This window comes from Eptatretus burgeri, chromosome 3 (assembly GCF_056783735.1).
Source record: "Eptatretus burgeri isolate ZD-2024b chromosome 3, Ebu_testis_v1, whole genome shotgun sequence".
Taxonomy (NCBI): Eukaryota; Metazoa; Chordata; class Myxini; order Myxiniformes; family Myxinidae; genus Eptatretus; species Eptatretus burgeri.
In genome coordinates this window covers 50,564,435-50,587,843 of record NC_140963.1, presented here as the reverse complement: position 1 = coordinate 50,587,843, position 23,409 = coordinate 50,564,435, and the positions used below count along the sequence as shown (strand labels likewise).

The following is a 23,409-nucleotide window of genomic DNA, read 5'->3' as shown; positions in this document are numbered from 1 at the left end:
CCAGGAATGAAGGTGGCCTTTCATGCCACAGGTGCAGAGAGCTTGGCAAGCAAAGCAGGATGCCAGGCTTTGTCAAATGCCATATATTTGTCCAGGTAGACGGTCCTAACCTCCTGTTTGAGTTTGAAGGCCTCCAACCATTCCTGAGAGAGGAGCAGAATCATGTCCGAAGTTGAGTGACCGGAACATGATCCAAACCATTGGTCAAGATCAGGTTGTTTGAAAAGGGGAAGACTTCACATCAGAAGCAATGATGGATTCCATGAGTTTGCTTGTAATTGGAAGCAAGTTCACTGGCCGATAGTTGGTAAGGGCTGTTTCTTGACCATTGTTGTGGAAGGGAGTAATGTTTGCTAACTTCTGTGCAGAGCAGAGGCGGCTAAAGGTGAAGGACACACTGAATAAGACAGCAGACAGAGGGGGAGGAAGAGCGGCAGAGCAGGATTTGAGAACGTGGGCAATGATGCCATCGGGGCCTGTCGCTGAATCAGGCTCAAGGCCGCTTTTTTTTCCCGATTCGTTTTTCATGCTGCAGGCACAGCTGAAATGTTTTTTTTTTTGTGTGTGTGTAATCAGGTTTGAGATGGACATTAAAGTTATCACATTTGTAAGGATGTTTTGGTAATTTGCTTCCGTTTCAAATATTATCACTTTGAAACCAATTTTATTTTCAAATTATTTGCCTCAACTCTGTGATGTTTGGTTTAATTTTGTGATGAAATCAAAATTGTCTGTTCAGGAGGGACCTCTGATTTATTATGATGTGCCAATTATCTTGGCCTTTGATATCTTTCCTTTAAACGTTGAGTTACACGTAATTTTCTTGTTAAACACCAATTTATTTGCATCTTTCATTATGTTCAGGTGTTGCTTATTAATACAATTATTTGTTTTACACAAGGTAGCTTTCAGCAAGTTTTACTTAAAATCCTATGGTTTCCATTCTTTGGAAAATGATGTTGCTTCTCGGTCATATCTTGCAATACTGTACACCAAAAAAAAAAAAATCTATATCTAGGCCATTATCAAAGGAATCATGACATGCGAATGTACTTTGTGTTTGTAAGCCCCGAGAAGTGAAGCTAATTACAGACCTTGTAAGCCTTTTTTACTGACCCACAAAAACCCTTCCTGTGATCATATGACAGTATGACCGACTTGATGTGGCTGACATGATGCGACTTGCCCTTGCATTGTTCCTCAGGGGACTTCTATGGGGAGCGATACGGCTCGGTTTCGGATGTGCTTTTTGCTACCGGTCCTGGCTCAGAGGCTGCAGCCAATAGTAACCACCGCCTTGGGAAGGGCTTGTCCATGTCTCTACCTGCTTCACCCATGCTGCCTCGACAAACACGTAGCACCCTGCCCACACGTCCCGGATCCAGACTTCAAGGTGAGGAGAGAGAGGCTGTATTTCCAGGTGAACATTTATGTTTTCCTGGTTGTTTTATTTATTTATTTTAAAAGAAACAGAAACAGGATTTCATTTTCAGTGTTCTTTGATGTTTGTTGTATACAATTGGGCGATGGTACAATGCATATTGGTAGATGTATCTGGCATGTGTATGACATCACAGAGAATAGGTCACTTGTCTGGTGTGCCAGTGTGTGTGTGTGTGTGTGTGTGTGTGTGTGTGTGTGTGTGTGTGTGTGTGTGTGTGTGTGTGTGTGTGTGTGTGTGTGTGTGTGTGTGTGTGTGTGTGTGTGTGTTTGATTCTTGTTGCTATAGCAGCAGTGTAATTTCAACTCGAGTCTTGTGGTTCCATCATTCAACACTGAAATCGACCATTGTCACAAACCGGTTTTTGTAAAAACACAGCTTGCTTTATAGTATCCTTCATAAAGATAAATATCTATTTCCTGATGTGCCGTTCATCTGTTTTGCGAGGTTCATACTTGTGGTAAATATCGTTGTGCATGATATAACGATCAGAGTATGTTTTATGACATGGGTATGATGGGTCCAGCAGCCTTTTCCCTTTCCGAGTTAGGGTACCAAACCTACAAGGCCAGGTAACCTATTGTTTTTCTTCTGTTTGTTTATTATTTTTCTTTTTCCGCCGGCAATTTTCGAGTTTTTACGCTTTCAAATCCATTTTCTCGGCAACTGTTAGTCCGATCGACAAAAAGTTTTCACCATAGTATGTATCTTTTTTGATAGTATACTTGATTGATAATTATGATGTCATAGGTCATGTGGTATGGGCGCCATCTTGAAAAAAACCCCGAAAACCTTTGGACCTCTGTATCCCTGAAACCGCGCAATGGAATATTTTTTTAAAAAACTTGCCACATGTTAATGAACTCCCCATGGGGAACACGTGTGATTTTTTTTTGTGACGTCATCGGTGAAGCGGTATCCCGGTGAAAATTTGACAGGGATAACGCTGCATCGGAAAATTTCGGAATTTCTTGAGTCTCGTCTACCCAACCATTCACCGTACGGAAAAAATTATGATGTCATAGGTGCCTTTGTTTGGCAGCCATATTGTTTTGAAAAAAAAAAATTAAAATATTCTTCAGAACGACTGGACAGATTGAGGTGAAACTTTACACACACATTCCCTTTGACATCCTTTTGCAAGTTTGTTAATTTCTAAATGACAGGTCACATGGTTTGGCGGCCTTATTGAATTTACCCTAAAACCTTCAAACATCTTATTTTCCAGAATGGCTGGTCAGATCAAGGTGAAACTTCACAAACTTATTCTCATTTTTGAGGTTAACCTATTACTTTTGAGGTTAAAATCGGTCAAAAGGTCAACATACGCCAGAAGGTCACCCCGACATAGGTCAAATTATTAAATTGTTTCTAAAATTGTCAATTTTCATCTGATTGATTTGAAGACCATTTGCATATCAGGTCACTGAATTCAGCCACCTGTTAACATTGCGATCAACATCCGCCGAAAGGCCAAAAAGCCAAATTTTCTAAAATCCTCAATTTTCATCTGATTGACTTAAAATTTGAAAATAATTTACATATCGGGTCACTGAATTCAACCACCGATTATTTTTAAGGTCAACATAGGCCAGAATTTCTAAAATCCTCAATTTTTCATCCAATTAACTTGAAATTTGAAGAGCATTTGCATATCAAGTCACTGAATTCAACCACCAATTAATTTTGAGGTGAGCATTGGTCATAATAGGTCAAAAGGCCAATTTGCACTAAATTTGATAAAATCCACAATTTTCATCTGATTAATGTGAAACTTGAGTATTTACTTATCAGGTCAATGCATTCAATCACTTATTAATTTTGAGGTGAACATGGGCCAAAAGATTTTGTTTCGGATCCAGCCCATCAGTGGGATACACCTGTGAACTGTTACACCTGGCAGAGGTATGCGCTCTACTGAGTGTCGTTCTACTTTGCGCTGTTTTGCCAAGTGTCATTGAGTGATTTTTAATCTTTGTTTGTTTGTCTGTGTAAAGGATGTCTCAAAAAGTTGTGGACGGATTCGGATGAAACTTGGTGGATATGTTGGGTGTCTGACAAGGAAGAATTGCGTCAATTTTGGTGATGATCCGGATCCGGATCTAGATCTGATAATTTTTTTAAGTGATTCTTCACCATTGAGAGTTCAGGCTAAACCTATATATAGCACAATATCTCAAAAAGTTGTGGACGTATTTGGATGAAACTTGGTGGACAGGTTGGGTATGTGACCACGCCAAATTGATTCGATTTTGGTGAAGATCCGAATCCGGATCCGACTACTAGAATTTTAAAAGTGATTCTTCACCATTGAGAGAACTGATATATAGTATAGTATGATATTTCAAAAATGTATTGGGCCAGATATGTTCTCGTGGATCAGGCATTACAGGGCGGAGGTATGCGCTCTACCGAGTGCCCTTTACTTCTAGTTTTATATGCATTTATCTATGCTGAAGTAACGGGTCGTATAATGAAAGAAGATTGCACCAAAAGGGGAAACATCAAAATATAACTGCGCATTTTCAGCAAGCGCGCCACCACCCGATGGACCGTACGATGACGTTGGGCCAACCTCGGTGAATAGGGCCTGAACTTTGTTCAAGACGATCGATATACAGTCATGCGCCACTTAACGACGGGGTTACGTTCTGAGAAACGCATCGTTAAGCGACGTCGTCGTTGTCCGAACATCATTTTTTTTTCCTTTTCGTTTTCGAACATCGTACTTACACAAACCTAGACACCTCGGCTATATGGTGTAGTCTATTGCTCCTCGGATACAAACCTGTACAGCATGTTACTGTACTGAATACTGTTGGCAATTGTAACACACATCCAAGAGAGACGGAAGACACGTTAGATTTACCTTTGTGCTGTTCATTTGTGCTTTGTGTATAAATACGTAATCATTGCATCGATGTTATAATTTACAAATGAAGAAACGAGCTCCTGTCAATTGTGATATATATTTTCGGAACAGTGCGATTGTTTTAACAACATAAAAAGCTTCACTAAAAACAAATTTGTGTTTTAATGTCGACTAAGAACAACGATTTATTCGCGGAATTCTTCAATTCAAAGGTAATATACTTGCGAGAAGGTAAACGTGCAAACATTGGTTCAGTTTGAAAGCCGATTTCCTTGAATCCCGATTTAGCACGATCCTGTTTTTTTCGCGATGACATTTTATGGATCTCAACGATCGCATTATAACAGGGCCACACTGTCGTTTATTATCATTATGAAGTATTATGTACTGTACAGCGTACATAATTGTACGTGCTATTTTTATACGACTGGCAGCGCTACGTTGGCGACATCACTCGGCGATAGGAATTTTTCAGCTACATTTTTTTTTTTTTTTCAGAGCTGGCAGATCCGTCGTATATGCGATCCGTCGTTGCCCGGAACGTCGTTAAGCGGCGCATGACTGTATTCAGTGACAATGCGAATACTTTTGCTGTGTATGGCCACGGCTTGGAAACGAACAACTAAGCAGCTTGTATACCGCTCTCCAAATGGCTTAAGCACTCAAGATAGCACTCCAACAAAATGGTTGATAAGGAACGGCTGGATTGGCAAGCGATTAGCGATTGCCGATCGGTCATATAAACACCATGCACCTGGAGATGTCAGGAATGTCAAGCAATTTCCGAATTGGACAAAAGAACACTTTTTTTCGCAGGTGGAACTGCTTCCGAAGTTGATAAAGAAGTTTAAATTTTGAAATTCTGCTCAGATTCAGAGATTGTGAAGGTTATGGACTGTGCAGTAATGAAATAAAGCCACGCATTCTGACATCTCCGTGCGTTTATAAGCAATTTGTAGGTATGATGATCAGGCCATTCAATGATATGAGTGAAGAATGTTGGGGGGGGGTGTGGGGAACGTCATCGTAAAGAAACTATTGCGGCCTGTTTCAAGTCAAGGAATTGTTGAGCATTCTAAAAATAATGGCGAATTAAGACCTCAGAAAGGTGACCAAGGATGAGCCTTGATAAAGGATTGTAAATTCAGGCTGTTAATTATCTTCAAAAAGGGGTGTTTTAATTAACTCAAACACCCATTTTTCATTCATTCACTCACTTGGAGTTCCCTTAGTATGCATGAAAAGTTTGGGGCCACTAAGTTTCATGGTTTTAGAGTCAGGGAGGAGTTATGCATTTATGACTGACACATTGATGCACACTGACATTTATTATAATAGATATAAAACTAATATATTTAGTCTTAGTTTTTTGAGTTAATAAGTGGTAATGGTGGAGGTTAAATAAGTGTAATCCTATCATCATATTCGGTTTCACCATCAACGTTCAGATATGGTATGATATGATGAGCTGATGTGGATGTTGGGAATACTACGACTCGTATTTGGATGTCAGATGGTATTAAGATTTTTTTGCAGCATAAAGGTTGTGCATTTTATTTTATTATTTTATACAAGATCTAGGCTCATGACACGGTAAAAACACAATGTACTGGCAGCGAGCCAGTGGGGCCACATATAAACAAAACAAACAAAGGAATGAAGGAGCAGGAGGAGAGATGAGTGAAAACAGTAACCAGCAAGTAAGAGGGTTGGGTGACGGAGTGTTTTTGGGAAACTCCATAGGAAACAACATGGGGTTACATGTCAAAGTTTCCATGGGAAACTCCATGGGATGGTGTGACAGTGACCACTGTTCATCACTTTTCATAGGTAAACATTCCATTTGCTATAGACAGTGGTAAGTCTTGTTTATTCACAAAAACTTTGATTTTTTTTCTTTGGAGGCTTCATGTTCAAACTCGAGGTCCAATGATTTACATCACCTTTTCTCATCGTCGTGTCCAGTTGTTTGTTTTGATGGAGAGACACTGTCGTCTTATATTAGTTGATGTATCTTTATATAAATCATCTCGAGCTCTCTTGGCTGTAATATATTTACTTTGGTCTAAACTTGACGAGACCTTCAATGTGTTAGAAGAATAGTACTATCACAGACATTTCCGAATCATGTTTTTATAATTACTGGTATCATCTGACACATTTGAATTCTGGACTGACTGAGAAAGAAGCACTGTTGTACGAAATGAAGTTCAATTGTACTTCATCGGGTCTTCGGTGGATCACGGTCGCACTTGACCAAACTGCCCCAGAATTGCCTTGCGATCTTATTGGCCGAATTTGAAACTTTAGGTATGAGAAATCATGTTATGTGATCATCTTTCCCACCCAGAAGTAAAGGCTATTTTGTGCTTGCGGGACTTTTCCCACATCGACAGAGAAAGGAGCCAACTCCATCTACCGCAACCATTTTATAATGATAAACAAAATGGAATTGGAGACATCATAGTTATTATTGAATGAACTGGCAAGCCTGTGGGTCCCAGGCCCACTTTTTGTTGCATTGCTTGGAGCTCTAAATTTTTTATCTGAAATTCCAAGAACGGGGAAATAGATATAGTGAAGGTGTATTGACGTGACTTGCCAGGAGCCAATCACAGTGCACCTAGCCTCGCACAGCCAATCAGTTGTCTTGTGACTTGCTAAGCAAGACGAAGCATAGTTCATTCTTGCTTTGTCTGGGCATTTATCAATGTGATAATCAAAAGGTTTTTTGCCAAATTCAGTTTCTTTTTTTGCCCCATAATACACAGTTCCTTGGCAATCAATGTGATACCATTTTAAACTTCGTGTGACCAGTGGTTTGGGAGGAGATTCCAAATTGACACATGGACATTGGATCATACAGTGTGTGTGTGTGTGTGTGTGTGTGTGTGTGTGTGTGTGTGTGTGTGTGTGTGTGTGTGTGTGTGTGTGTGTGTGTGTGTGTGTGTGTGTGTGTGTGTGTGTGTGTGTGTGTGTGTATATATATATATATATATATATATATATATATATATATATATATATATATATATATATATATATATATATATATATATATATATATATATATATATATACACACACATGTATGTATGTGTATATGTGTATGTATGTATACATGTATGTATGTGTATATGTATGTTTGTATGTATATATATATATATATATATATATATATATATATATATATATATATATATATATATATATATATATATGTGTGTGTATATATATATGTGTGTGTATATGTATATGTATATATATATGTATATGTATATATATATGTATATATATATATATATATATATATATATATATATATATATATATATATATATATATATATATACAGTCACCCCCGCTTTATCGCGGTTCACCTATCGCGCCCCCGGTTCATCGCGGGTTTTCCCTTGGAACGTAACTATTTTTTTCTGCGGATTCCCCCGGTACATCACGGTAATAATATATAAAATATAAATTATTTAAGCAATAAATTATAACACGTGGTGCTCGACCAGTCACACAACGCACGAGACAAAGTTTCGCTTGTGAACTTCGAATATTTTCTACGTTTTTTTCTCCAAGCCCCATGATGCCGCCCAAACGCCCTGCACCTTCTAAGGCTTCTGGCAAGGAACCGAAGCACCAGAGGAAGGTCCTGACGCTCCAGGAGAAGGTTAAGGTGCTCGATATATGCTTCGGGAAGGAAAAAGGTTTGCCGCGGTTGGACAAGCACTGCTCGTACCCGGCACCTCAAAACCGACCAGACCAGACGAGTCGATCTCCGGCACCTCAAACCCAATCACTGCCAAACTGACCAGACCAGACGAGTCGATCTCCGGCACCTCAAGCCCAATCACTGCCAAACCGACCAGACCAGACGAGTCAATCTCCGGCCCCTCAAACCCAATCACTGCCAAACTGACCAGACCAGACGAGTCGATCTCCGGCACCTCAAGCCCAATCACTGCCAAACCGACCAGACCAGACGAGTCGATTTTTTTGGGGGGAGGTGTCCATTCATCGCGGATTTTCACTTAGCGCGGGAGGTTTGGAACGTAACCCCCGCGAGAAACGGGGGGGATTACTGTATATGTATATATACATATATGTATATATAGATGTGTGTGTCTAAATGTGTCTATATGTATATATATTTATTTTCTATATGTGTATATATATATATATATATATATATATATATATATATATATGTGTGTATGTATGTATATATATGTGTGTATGTATGTATATATATGTGTGTGTGTATGTATGTATATATATGTGTGTATGTATGTATATATATGTGTGTGTGTATGTATGTATATATATGTGTGTGTGTATGTATGTGTATGTATATGTGTGTGTATGTATGTGTATGTATGTGTATATATATATATATATATATATATATATATATATATATATATATATATATATATATATATATATATATATATATATATATATATATATATATATATATATATATATATATATATATATATATATATAGTCATCCCCCGCAATATCGCGGTTCACCTATCGTGCCCCCGGTTCATCGCGGGTTTTCCCTTGGAACCTGATTTTTTTATGCGGATTCCCCCGGTATATCGCGGTAATAACATAAAATATAAATTATTTAAGCAATAAATTATAACGCGTGGTGCTCGACCATTCACACAACGCACGAGACAATGTTTCGCTTGTGAGCTTCGAATATTTTCTACGTTTTTTTTTTTCCCAAGCCCCTCGATGCCGCCCAAATGCCCTGCACCTTCTAAGGCTTCTGGCAAGGAACCGAAGCGCCAGAGGAAGGTCCTGACTCTCCAGGAGAAGGTCAAGGTGCTTGATATATGATTCGGGAAGGAAAAAGATTTGCCGCCATTGGACGAGCACTGCTCGTACCCAGCACCTCAAAACCGACGAGACCAGACGAGTCGATCTCAGGCACCTCAAACCCAATCACTGCCAAACCGACCAGACCAGACAAGTCGATCTCCAGCACCTCAAACCCAATCACTGCCAAACCGACCAGACCAGACCGGTCAATTTTTTGGGGGGAGGCGTCCATTCATCGCGGATTTTCACTTAGCGCGGGGAGGTTTGGAACGTAACCCACGCGATAAATGGGGGATTACTGTATATATGGTAGACTAGGCGTAAGTCGGCAGCGTGTAACTCGTCACTTCGCCTAAATCGGCAGCGTCAAAAAGTCCCAAATTTATCTAATGTTAAATCTCTTTGAATAAAGTCTGTAAGTCGTCATCTCTAAGTTGTCACTTCGTCTAAGTCGTCAGATGTTGTCCGTTCCCACGTAATGGAAACTCAAGTAAATTACCACGCCTAACTCGTCACACGGAACTTCTACCTCGTGAGAAGCCCGATTTCATGGAATCGTGATGCGCCCTCATTGGTTTACACCACCAGTTGGGTGTCGATGGGCTATTTATAACTGCGCTGCGTTCAGCTCAGTCAGCGTGCCGTCCCACATGCATCTGAAGAGGTGGACAGGCTGCGCAATGCAGTCTCTGGCAAAGGAGTAAAGGATCGATCGAGCTTAGTGTTGAAGTCCGATCATGGTTTTATATTGGCTTGTTTTGTACATCACCACACTCACTTTCACAAAGGTATTGAGTGGTAGTCATCACCATGACTCTGTGTCATGTAATTTGTCGATGGTATATGAGTTTTCATTCCATATGAAAACTCATTCTCATTCATTCCAATGAATGAATTCTAACAGCCATTCATTCCACATTTGTCGATGGTCATATACCATCACCGATGGTATGTGAGTTGTCTTACAGTTGTTCATTATCTTTACTTTTGATAAAGTGATTCATGAATTCCATCTTTGCTTGATCACTTTCCAACTCACCAATGAACCCCCACCTATGCCCCACGGATTGTGTTTCCCTTTTGGTACAATAGCCGGTTTCGAGATTGTTGCGCCCTCACACATGTACGTGTCCAGGCCACGCGCGACTTCATCCTTCACCCCACAGTCATCATGAATGTTCGCATACGCGCAAGTCGTTACATGTCTATGTCATCACTTTGTTCTCGGTCCCGATGGTGACAACTTCGCCTAGTCCACTGTATGTATATATATATATATATATATATATATACCGTATTTTCACGACTATAAGGCGCATATAAACGTCTTAGATTTTTGTCAAAATGTGCGACGCGCCCTATAGTGCAGTGCGCCCTTTGTGTGTATAAAAGAACAGGTATGTGCGGTATGCAGAACATTGCTGTTTTAACAACCCCGAAAATGGCAAAGAGACACGCTTATGAAGCTCAGTTTAAACTGAAGGCGATCAGCTATGCGGAGGAACATGGGAATCGAGCCGCGGCGAGGAATTTCCAGATCAACGAGTCGATGGTTCGAAAGTGGAGGAAGCTGGAAAACGAGCTGCGACAGGTGAAGAAGACGCAGCTGAGTTTCCGTGGAAACAAGGCGAGGTGGCCAGAGTTGGAGGAAAGACTTGAGCAGTGGATCGTTGAGCAAAGAGCAAGTGGGAGGAGCGTTTCGACGGTCACGATCCGACTGAAGGCAGTATCGATAGCGGAGGAAATGAAAATCGAACATTTCCACGGAGGTCCGTCTTGGTGCTTTCGCTTCATGAAACGGTGCCATTTTTCCATCCGGACCAGGACTACGATAGCGCAGCAACGTCCGGCGGATTATCAAGAAATGATGGAAAACTTCCGCTCCTACTGCAGCAAGCACATCTGCGACAAACGGATCCAGCCGAGCCATCGGCGTGAACCGGCCGTTCAAAGTGAGGCTGCGAGCGGCGTGGGAGCGGTGGATGACCGAAGGAGAGCACAGCTTCACAAAGGGTGGAAGGCAGTGCCGGGCGAGTTACGCCACAGTTTGCCACTGGATTGTTGATGCCTGGGCTAACGTGTCTGCTGGCACTGTTGTCCGAGCTTTCGCTAAAGCCGGCATCATTTCGGAGGAGCCGCACGGTGCAGAAAGTGACTCTGACGGCGAGGAAGGTGGACCTGCTAGGTTGGGTTTAGCGCAGTTCGATTCCGAAACAGAGGATGAGGATTTCGATGGATTTGATTAAAGACTATTACCGGTATTTGATTGTTTTAGTATTTTTGTAACTAATACTTTAATAAAGCACAACCAAACTCAATTTTGCTCCCGATCTATTTTTAAATACGCACACTTGTGTGCTTGTGTGAGTGTGTTGTTGTACGGCGGACGTACGTAGTAGAGGATATTCATATAAAACCCGCGCCCTATCGTGAGGAGCGCCTTATGTGTGTGTCAAATACAGGAACGGCACACACAACTTAGACTGCGCCTTTTGGCACGGTGCGCCTTTTGGTCGTGAAAATACGGTATATATATATATATATATATATATATATATATATATATATATATATATATATATATATATATATATATTTGTGTGTGTATATATATATTTGTGTGTGTATATATATATTTGTGTGTGTATATATTTATATATGTGTATGTATACATTTATACATGTGTATATATATATATATATATATATATATATATATATATATATATATATATATATATATATATATATATATATATATATATATATTGGTGTGAACCAATCAAACCAAATTTAGCATGTTGCCATAGCGTACCCCATATATGGTTTGTTTTGGTAGCATATCTGGGGAGGGGGTTCACGGTGCGAGGAAGACCAAAATTCTCTCTATGTATATGTGTATTGTATAGCAGCACCCGATGGTAGCCGGCACATATGATAAAACACAGGAACCCCACATGAAAGACAGACACCAAAGTAATTACTCAAATCCATGCAACAGGGAAGCAAAACTCCCCTCCCCTTCCACTTCTCTTCACAGGCACACACATACAACACCCATTGACATGGAATTGGGGCCAAGGAATGGTGTTTCGGGGCAGTGTAAAAGCATGAAGACTCACAGGATGCAGGCGAGGGAGGCAGGACCACAGATTTGGAGATCACAAACAGGCACACTGGCGAGGGCACTGGAGGAGGAGCAAGCTTGGTCCAGCCGCAAACTCCAAGCGAGATCAACCCCACGGTAAGGGTGTGGGCTTTTACAAAGCATCCTCCATGCTGTCACAAGCTCTCCACCCTTTGCCCGTTTCCAAAAAGATCAGGATCACTGTCAGCCAAGAAAGCCAGTGCCTGCATTGACACAGCCCTGATCGATGGATGCAGAAAAGGAGCTCTCTCTTGTCGGTGGGCGTTCAGAACTGATGGTGTTCTTCCGGCCCAAGACCAGAAGGTGTGCTCCAAACAGGCCCGGACCAGAAGTTGTGCCCCGAAGAGAACGGACACCCGACCCGGTTCCCTCACACGGGAGGAGGTGAGGTGAGGGGGTGCGAAAAGGCGGAAGCATGACAAGACAACCTTTACATAATTACATTGTAATGACGCAACACACCGACCCAGCTTTGCGCATCAACCAGGTCAGGTCAGGCACAGGAGCATGTGCCGGAGCAGTGCTTCGTTGCGTCCACTTTCCGCCTGTACTCCAGTGGCCTCCGTCTGGCCATCCCCCAGGCAGATGCCTGGACCATCCCCATCTCTTTGAGGTGCCGATCAACCTGCTGCAACCACGAGGCACATGGTCGGCCCATTGGCCTCCTCCACTCACAAGGCTCCCAATCTGAGAGAATCTGGTGAGCAGGATCAGCATCAGGAAAACGAGCCACATATCGATACAGCCACAGCTTACACTCACGGACTATGCAGGTAACAAATCTCATTTCGTTCTCTCTCAGCAACCACTCGTTGGACACAAAGTCCGACCAGCGATAGCCAAGGCTTCTCCGAAGAGACGTGGTACCAAAGGCATTAAGTTGCTGTCTTAGATCCCTGGTCAGAGTCCAAGTCTCATATCCGTAGAGTAAGACTGGAAGCACCAAGGAGCTTAAGACTCGGACTTTCGTCCTCTCACAGAGGGACTGGCAGCGCCACACCTCATGATCCATTGAATCCATGACTCCCCAGGCCCGACCCAGACGTCTATTGACCTCTGACTCGCAGCCAGCAGAGACATGAATATCACTGCCTAGGTAAGTGAATCTCTCCATGACCTCAACATCCTCACCACAAACAGGTATAGACAAGATTGCAGCATCCAAGATGTTATTGAAAGCCTGGATCCTAGTTTTGACCCAGGAAACGCATAATCCCAGCGGCTCCGACTCGTCATTCAGCACTTTGAGGGCCCCCAAAAGGATACCCAGAGTCTCTGCAAAGATGACTGCATAATCTGCGAAATCAAGGTCAGAGATCCTGACATAGCCACACGATGCACCGCAGCTTCATCTCTCCGACATCCTCCCCAGAATCCAGTCCATTTCAGTGCTGGAAAGCATGGGGGCCAGTACACATTCCTGATGAACTCCAGTAACAACTGGAAAGATGTCAGAGATGGTGTCACCACATCTCACAGCACTCTCAGTACCAGAGTAAATTTCAGACATCGGATTGATCAGTTTTGGTGGCACCCCATAAAGACCAATAATCTTTTAGAGGGCATCTCGAATCACTGACTCAAACGCTTTACAGAGGTCAACATAATATAAGCTGCAAGCAGCCCCTGCTGAAACTCTCATCTGTGTTCGGTGAGGAACCGAAGAGCAATGATACGGTCAATCGTTGACCTCTTTGGTGTCAAGCCTGACTGCTCTGGACGCTGGTGCTCAAGCAGATGTTGACGAACCCTATCAAGAATTATCCAAGCAAAGACCTTGCCCAGCACTGAGAGCAGCATCACCCCTCGGTAGGTGTTGCAGTCCTGGCGATCACCCTTCCCTTTCCAGAGAGGGACAACAAGGCCCTTCTTCCAGTCAGTCAGCATGATGCCTGTGTTCCAGGCAGAGCACAGAACTGTATGCAATGACATGAGTGCATTTTTTCCACCAGTCTTGAGAAGTTCAGCATGGATGCCACAGATCTTAGGAGCTTTACCCCATTTCATCCGGTTTACTGCAGTCTGTGTTTTTGCAAACGAAGGTGGATCACAGGTGATTGGAGGGTCAGCAATAGGGATAGTAACAACCCTGACATCCATTCACTTATATTCAGACTCCTCTGTCAAGAGCCTCCGCCCCTGCTGTGTAACTGCAGTACACCGAGAGACGGGCTTGGAGGAATGCAATGTGCGAATTCCCCTGTGAGCAGAATGAGAATCACTTGACCACAGGTGATGCTCCACCCTCTCACAGATTCCTCACACATAGGCCTCCTTGTCTACCCTTAGTGGACGTACAGTTTTACGCCTCAGCTCCCTGAATAGCTCAGCTCTGCCATTCAGCCTTATCCTCGACTGGTCAATGGTATCCAGTGTCCCTTTAGAGACAAAATTATTCTTCGCCCTACGGTGAGTTCCAAGACATCCACCAGCAACATCAAGGACAGTGGTCTTAAAGGCACTCCACAACTCTTCAGCATTCCCCAAAGCACCCAGACCCCCCGAATCCCCACTTTGAGGGTTCGCAAACTCTTCAGCTCCCCTCTTGTCCTTGAGCTTGCCAACATCTAGCCTAGGTTGGGATTGTACCATTTTCCTGGATTTAAGCTGCATTTTCAGAGTTGCTACAACAAGCCTGTGGTCGGTATTGAGGAATTGAGCACTCTGGTAAACCCTGCAGTTCTTGATCATCCTCCAGCAACCATCAACAAGCACATGGTCAATCTCCTTTGCCACACCACCAGCGTTTGAATACCAAGTCCAGCGATGAGCTTATGGGCACTGAAACCATGAACCAGCCACCCTAAATCCATGACTTCTTGCAAAGTCAAGGAACTTCGTGCTCTTCTGGTTCACCGTTCCAGACCCATTGGGACCAACACATGTCTCATAACCATCCCCATCAGTTCCAGTTGATGTATTGAAATCCCCAAGACTAGAAGACTATCTCACCTGGGGCACTGATCAACCACCTTCTCGAGCATAGCATGGAATGTGTCCTTCACATCAAACAGCCTCACCCTAATCACATGTACTTTATTACAGGAAAAAAATTTCATAAACGTGAACAAAAACACAGGTCGATACCTTAATTCTAATGACTGACTCCACCAACCACTCCCAATAAAAGCAACAATATATTCAGTGTAATGCATTTAAAGCAACTCTTAGAACAGTCGTATCATTGACAATGAAAAAATGACTAACTTTTTATATTAATTGGAGAAAATTACGTCATCAGATTATTTTGTGGGAAGCCAGAACTTATAAATGGATGTGATTACATTTTGTCCTTGATGTCATGTTTGATGGCAGGCGCACCTATGATGCACCCAGGTGGTGTGGCTACTGAAGCAAGATTAATGTTTTTTTTGTAATACTCTCACATGGGAGAGTTTCTCTTTTCGTTGTATGGATTATTTTACGATATTAACTATTTTATCACATTAATGCAATTGCTAAGCAGTTTAATTCTTCCACGAGTTGAAGTGATAATCAATTTATTCCACATTATTCCTTGGCCATTCATCCACTCACAAACTTATATTTTTGTATTTGTTGTGAAAATTGTTACTTCGGTATGCATAATTAAGGCATATACAGTCGTTGATTAAATATTGCAATTAAAAAAACTCATAGAAAAAAGAAACTTAAATGTGTGATTGTTTTATATTATACTCGCGGGTTGTGCTTACACATTGTGCAAGCATACGAATCGTGTTTCCGCATTGTCTCGGGTCACTCACCTACATTTGATTTTTCATTTGTTTATTTTCATGTTCTAAATTTTATTTGTTTATATTTTCATTTACGGATGCTTTCCGACGGTCTCATGTAACTATTGGTTGCTCTTAGAGCACCCTTATTCTGGCCATTTCCATCTGTCTGTCTGTCTGTCTGTCCGCGAAACTTTGGTCAAGCCAAGGGGCTAAACCACTCAAGCAATTCCAATGAAATTTGGGAGGTAGGACCAATATTTCTGGGAATCGTGTGCTCTCGAATATGGGACCCCGGGCCCGAGCAACGGCATAGCAACGGCCCTTTAAAGTGGTCAAAAAATCGAAAAAAATAAAAAAATAATAATCGAAAAATCAAAGCTTAGAGTTCTGTGCACAATCTATCTCGCTCCCTTCATGCCAATTTGCAGCCCCAACAAAAATATTTGTAGGAGATAGGTTTTGGGCGAGTACATGTCGAAAATTTCAGAAACAGTTCATTGCGAATATCTCTAAGAGAAAGTCTGATTTTGATGAAACTTGGGTGAAATGTGTACAATGTGGCAAGCATGTACACAAAAATGAATGGTTGCTATGCACACCTCCATTGCTTAGCAACAGCTAAAATACTTTATTGTACATCGTACACTTATTGTGGACTCTACAAAAAAATCAATACCTCCGAGGGACCTGGTTTTTTGCCCAAGGAGAATGTCTTAAAGCATATAAAAAAATAAAATCTTTAGCGAATAAAATGGAATTACCAGGGCTGCCATTTGTTAGAGTCTCTTTGCAAACATGCCTGAAATTTCACAAGGCGGGTTCCTGGGTGCAAACTAAGAAGGCTGTGATAATCATATTTATTGTGCTAAATTGATTGATAGCATGTACATGAATATCGGTAAGTCGCGTCGGCCAGCTTTCCATCTAGAGCGAGCAGCCATGTCACCTACCGGCTTGTCATATATGTGTGTGTGTGTATATATACTGAAACGCAAAAGAAAATTACCACTTGTTTGACATGTAATAAAATTGTAACAGTTCAAAATAAAACAAACCAACAATTGCTAATTGAAACATTGGCATTTTATTGATGACATGTCAAGTTTTTGACCAAGATACACCATCTCATAAGTTTGTTCTACAGTGCAGAACAGCACAGGGTGCAATGTCAGTCCCCTTTTAATAGCGTGTGGCCACCATTGTTTTGAATACAGGCAGTGCATCGTTGGCGCATAGTGCCTACCAGTCTTTGGATGGATTGCTGCTGGATTCTGTCCCACTCAGTCCTCAATGTCTGAAGCCATCTGACTTAGGACCATCTGCCTGTCCTGCCTTGTAGTGGTGACTCTTGGCCTCCCTGATTGAGGTCTGTCATCTGCAGAGTTGTGGAGGGTGTCTCTGTCCACCAGGGCGGATATCGTCTGGTGTGATCAGTCAAGGCGACGTGCCACCTCACCGTAGCTCAATCCGCCTTGCAATATGCCCAAGGCACACCGCCGTTGATCCCTTGACAATCGTGGCATGTTGATTGAAATGCCAATTTTGCACTGGCCTTTTTAAAGCCAATATCAAGACATCACGTGCAGCTCATTAAAATCATCCCGTACCCCTTGGCTAATCACTGACAGTCAAAACGGCTGTTCAAAGCTGTGCTATGAAGTGACCATTGAAGGTTCAAGTTACCATCTGTGACCGTTTTGTCTGACAGTGAAGACACTATTGTCCACAAATAAGTTCGCACATTTACTACACGCAGTGTTATTGTTGATATTTGAAGGTTTAAAAGGTGGTACGTTTCTTTTGCGTTTCAGTATTTATATATATATATTTTATGATGGAGATGGATTAGGAGTTTAAAAAAAAAAGAGGATGAATTCGTTTTTTTCTTAATCAATGTTGGAATAACATGTTCTGTGATGCCCCAATATGTGTTTTCACTCATTTGTGCATAAAGACCATAAAGACCCTCTGTACCATTGCTTTTCCTGTTCTGCGCTTCTTCTTTACTCCCTTCCCCTTTTTATTTCATTCCCTGCCTCATGGTCAATGGCGACTGAAAAGGCAGAATTTTTGCCCATGACATTGTGGAGAGACTACATGGTTTCCCAATCATTGGCGGTGTGGCCAATAAGGAAGCGACGCTGATGTCACAACTTGGAGATTTTAATAGCTCCCACAAGGGTGTGCAGTGAGAACTTGTGGTCAACAGTCAGGAGAGGAAAGAGCTTTCTTGGGGTCTGCAGCAGTTGTGGTGAGACAAGGACTCAGTGGAATGGAGTGTGAACCAGGCGATTGAGTACGAATTGCTGAACTACCTGCAGGACGGGCTCGCCTTAAGTTCCGACCAGCTTGCCCCATGTTGCGCCATTCTGGATACTCCCCAAATTTAAGTCCCCTCCATGGAAACACGATAAAGCCAGAATGGTTTGCACAGAAAGGATGGCAGAAAAGACAAACAAATACGAAAATCCCAGAAAGAGATACTGAATAAGTAATCTCAATACTTGGTGAAACCAAATGAATAACCTACACACACACACACACACACACACACACACACACACACACACACACACACACACACACACACACACACACACACACGCGCACACACACACACACACCCACACACACACACACACACACACACACACACACACACACACACACACACACACACACACACACACACACACACACACACACACACACACACACACACACTCCATTCACATGGAAATGGATGGATGAGTGAGGGAAGAAGCATGGGGTGAATCCCCAGCTGTCTGTTATGACAGAATCCCCCTGATTGCAGGGCTGGCTCCAATCAGTGGCATTTGCACAATTATTGGTTGTGGAAGTCAAAATATTCCACATGCTCAAGTTCGTTTCGAGAGAATCTTCAGAGCCCACTGTCAGAGAGATAGAGACAGACAGACATGCCAAACTGTGCTGTGTCCCAGCACCGATGTTAATGGTGATATTTCCTTCACCCTGCTTTTGGGGCGAATCTACGCCCTGGCCACAGCGGACCAAAAGTGAACCTAATGTTCCACCATTGATGGTCTGGGAACAATCCGAGGCCCGCCTCCCACTTTGATGGCAAACTGTGGGGACTAGCCTTCTCTCTTCGTAGGTGGGAGGGGAAAGCCTGTGCCACTTGTCCAGGTTTGCACGGTTTGACAGGGGGAACAAAGGGAGAAGACACTGAAGGTGACAACACCATCTCCCAGTGGCACTCAAACAAACAGGATGATATCGCCAGCCACATGTCTTTAATACAGGGAAGAAAGTCGAAACGCTATGCAAATGCAATCGGGTGTATTACTGTCATTCTTATAACTTGCCCTCCTTCCTCCCCCCTTCAATTCCACAAACGCTGTTCAAACTCCTCCTTCGTCTGATCGACAAAGTGAAAAAGTAGTCTTTTGTCGAAGCTTTCGCAATGCTGAATGACGTCTCCTCATTCCGGTTGGTGGAGCTTCAAGCCCAACCGTAATGCAGTTTTTTATTTCCCTTCATTCTGTTCAGCGTGACATTATTGCTGCTGTTCTACGGTCTTCACAAATGCTCTTCTATCCCATCACTATCCTTGACAGGTACAATCCACTAAAACTATTTTGGAGGCAGGTTGATATGTGGAATTAGTTTGCCAGAAAGAATTGAGCAAGGGGCAATTGATAAATTCTAAAAAATAAAAGTACGAAAATTACAAAAAAATAATAAAACGAACTGACCTTATAGAAGCAAGAACAAGAGATGGCCACATCCATCTGGGATCAGTAAGCTTGTGTATGTGTGTGTGCACTGGGCTTATGCAGGTGCTATGCAAAATAAGACGCCTTTTGTCAGGCTGGTGAGAGTAGTTACCTTTGCTAGCTAAGGTGGATGGAGGTTGTTTTCACCCTTCTGTCTCTGTCTGTTTGTTTGTTTGTCTGTGAGCAGGATATCTCGAAAAGTTATGGACAGATTGGGATGAAACTTGGAGGACTGGTTGGGTGTGTGACAAGGATGAATTGGTTCGAGTTTGGTGAGGATCTAAATCCGCATCCTGACATGAGAATTTTTTTAATTTTCAAAGTGATATGATTCTTCACTGTTGAGACATCGGGCCAAAAACGATATATAGCATGATATTTCAAAATATTGTGGATGAGTTGTGACAAAACTAGGTGGATGAGTTGGTTAGGTGATGAGAACAAGCTGAGAAGATTTTGGTTCAGGTGGGGGATACAGATCTGGCCCATCAGTGTGAGACAAAACATAAACTGTTCAGCCTGGTGGAGGTATGCACTCCACCGAGTGCCGTTCTAGTTTTGTCATGTGTTCCATAACGTGCTTCTGCATTCTGTGTTGGGGGTAGATATCCATAGTACTGAGGTTCAGATATGCCACAGAATTGTGTTTTGCTGCTTCTGACTTTCCATGCTCCCTGTTAAAATAATGCCTGAAAATCGAATGTGCCACATCTTTCATTTTCATCTTTCTGTTTGCAACTGATGAGTTTCTGAACCAACATGGCAAAATGTATTGTTATTGTAAATGTTTTAAACATCGTGGGTTTATATTATCCTCCATTCACTTTGCATCAGTTGCGAATCAGTTAAGTGGAACAATCAGCATTGGCATTGGTGCCAGTTGTAATGCATTGTAATAACCCGCACAAACTGTTAGTGATCTGTCATTAACCGCTTTCGGAGGCACTGTCACTGACTTCACCATCACCTGCAACCAAGTGGCTCGTAAAGACAATGTGGTTATTAATGGTGCTTCACCTCACCTTTGGAAAGTGTTGCGATAAAAGAGGATGTTGTGGTCATTTCCTTGAATTATTTCATGACTGATGTATGTTTTCTCCATTCTATGTATTTTTAGCAGTTTGATTCATTTCTTCAAGGTTTTCACTGAGGAATATATACATATATATATATATATATATATATATATATATATATATATATATATATATATATATATATATATATTTTGTTGCTGGGTGTCAGTGGCAAGAACGACCACTAAGTGGGGGAGGTTCATCGTCTCCCACCAGACTCCCCGGAATTGTCAGCTGTCGCTCGGATAACTCCGCGAGCCGGCGGGTCGTTTCACCGACCGTTGTCGCCAATATTTCAACCGCGTAGCGTAGGGTCTATTTGTCTTTAACCAATTTACCTAATTAACTACGCGATTTCGACTACCGGGGAAACCACGCCCTTGGCACGTCTTGCTCGAACCGGGTCACTCTACCAACTGCGGTAGAGTTCCAACTACCGACTACCAACTCCGGTTCGGGTGCAGCCGAGCGGAAACTGCCAAAGCCATGCCGGCTACAGTTGTCCGATTACCGGGGATAAAACTCCGCCTAAACTCAGATCCGAACCATGTTGGACCAATTCAACAAGGGACGGAAATGGATTGGGAACATTTCTGTGATTATTTATTTACAGTAAATGAAGACACAAAGCAAGACTTAACACGAATATGCAAGCAAGGAATATTTACAATGATCCAAAAACACTTATTCAGTTCTATTTAAAGACGGGCCCACACGCAGACACACACACAAATGAAAAGAAACCCAGAGTCCTTTATTGGACCCTCGCAGCCGAGGAGAGAGAGAGACAAGCTCTGGGGGTCAGAGTTCGGATGGGTACCTGGCTGTCGGAGAAAGGGGGTACTCCTTGCTGCGGCACCTGACAATGGTTGCTGGTTTGGTCCCCTGTCGCACCTGTGGGACTCTAGGTTTGTGGCGGAGCTCAGTTGGTGAATGGCCGTGGTCCACGGAGGGGGGGGGGTCGGGGTCGCTATTTCCTTCCTTGTAGAAGGCCAGCATAGACACGTTCGCCGCCTCGACGACCTTCTGCTCAACCCTCGTGACAGCCCTCGTAACAACCACTGTTGCCACCCCTTCGTAACAGCCTTCGTAACCCCTTCGTGACAGCAAAAACCCACCAAAACTCTGCTCTCAGAGAGTGCTCGGGGATTTTTATGGACCTCCCTCAGCAGGGAGGGGCCTTGGTGAACACACCTCGCTGTCCGCCTTTGATTTCACAGGGTCCCACGGCATACCTTTCCGGGGCGGGGTTTCGGCCTTGTTCGGAGAAAGCCGACCCTCCCCTCCGCGCATGTTCGAGAAAGGTCGTGGTGGTAAAACTGCCTCGAACATCCTCGGGAATCCGTCTCAGGCAAAGGTGCGCTGTGTCCCGCGAACCGAGGGCTGCAAGCGCGATGGTACTGTGGATCGTAATGGGCCGAAGGGGTCATGCAGATGGGATGGTTGTTGGATGGCTTGTGAGATGTAATAACCTAACTAAAAGAAATCGCAACGCACGCCTTTGATTCTCCCACTAGACAAAAGGAAGGGGATCTGACGACACATACTTAACAAGATAACTGACTTTTGGGACACCTGCATGTTGTATGCAAATGGTTTCCAGATCTGTAACAATACACACAACACACAACACACACACTGTTTATCCATACAATGGGTTTAAAAAGCAACTTTGAAGTCGATCACAATGTTTGCAAAAATGGAATAACTGATTAAACTAGAGGGGGAGCACTCGGTAGAGTGCAAAACCTCCGCCGCCAATACTGCTGGGTCACTTCAGTGAACCTGATATCCTATTCATTGTAGGTCAAAATGGATCAGACTCTACTGAACCACGATTGAATAAACTAAACTAGATCGACGGGCATGAAGAAATGCCGAAAAAAGAAAATCGAAATATTTTTGAAAAAAGTTGCAAAATTTGTTTTCTGTTTTCTCTAACAATTTTTTTGGGGGTTGGAAATCACTTAAAACATGTAGAAATGCAAAAAAAAAATATTCAAATATTTTTCAAATAAAATCGAAATTTTTTTGAAAAAAAGTTGCAAAATTTTTTTTTCTCTCTAACAAATTTATTCTTTTTTTGGTTGGAAATCACTTAAAACGTGTAGAAATGCAAAAACAAAAATTCAAATATATTTTTAAAATGGCCGCCATAGCAGCCATATTGGACTTTGGACCAAGTCCACAATCTAATGGCATGATCCTTGGACCATACCTAATCCCCACACCAAGTTTCGTCGAAATCTTTCCAGGAGTTTTTCCGTAATACTGTTCACAAACAAACAAGCAGTCATAGACTGGTACTTATGAAATCGTCAACTTGACCTCTGACCTTGTCTAATAAAAGCTGTCTCTCGAGAAGGTAGCGACGCAAACCACAAGTTTCTACGATGATTCTGTACCAAACCATCAAAAATCGAATGTTTTGGATGTTTGACCTCACTGTGACCTTGACCTTTGACCGATTTTGACCAAAATCTAATCAGCACTAGCCATCACGCTCCTGAATCACGTGGTTTAATTTGACATTGGTAGCTTCTTCCGTTCT

General features: G+C 42.5%; 1 protein-coding gene across 6 annotated transcripts in view; it reads left to right on the top strand.

The window, feature by feature from the left end:
• LOC147029847 (protein TANC1-like) overlaps positions 1–23,409 on the top strand; it is a 419,064-nt gene that overhangs the window by 124,032 nt on the left and 271,623 nt on the right. For all 6 annotated transcript variants that reach the window (XM_085873244.1, XM_085873249.1, XM_085873243.1 and 3 more), the window contains one exon: positions 1,205–1,393. In XM_085873244.1, the coding sequence (XP_085729370.1) occupies positions 1,205–1,393 (189 nt within the window). The remainder of the gene's footprint in view (positions 1–1,204; positions 1,394–23,409) is intronic.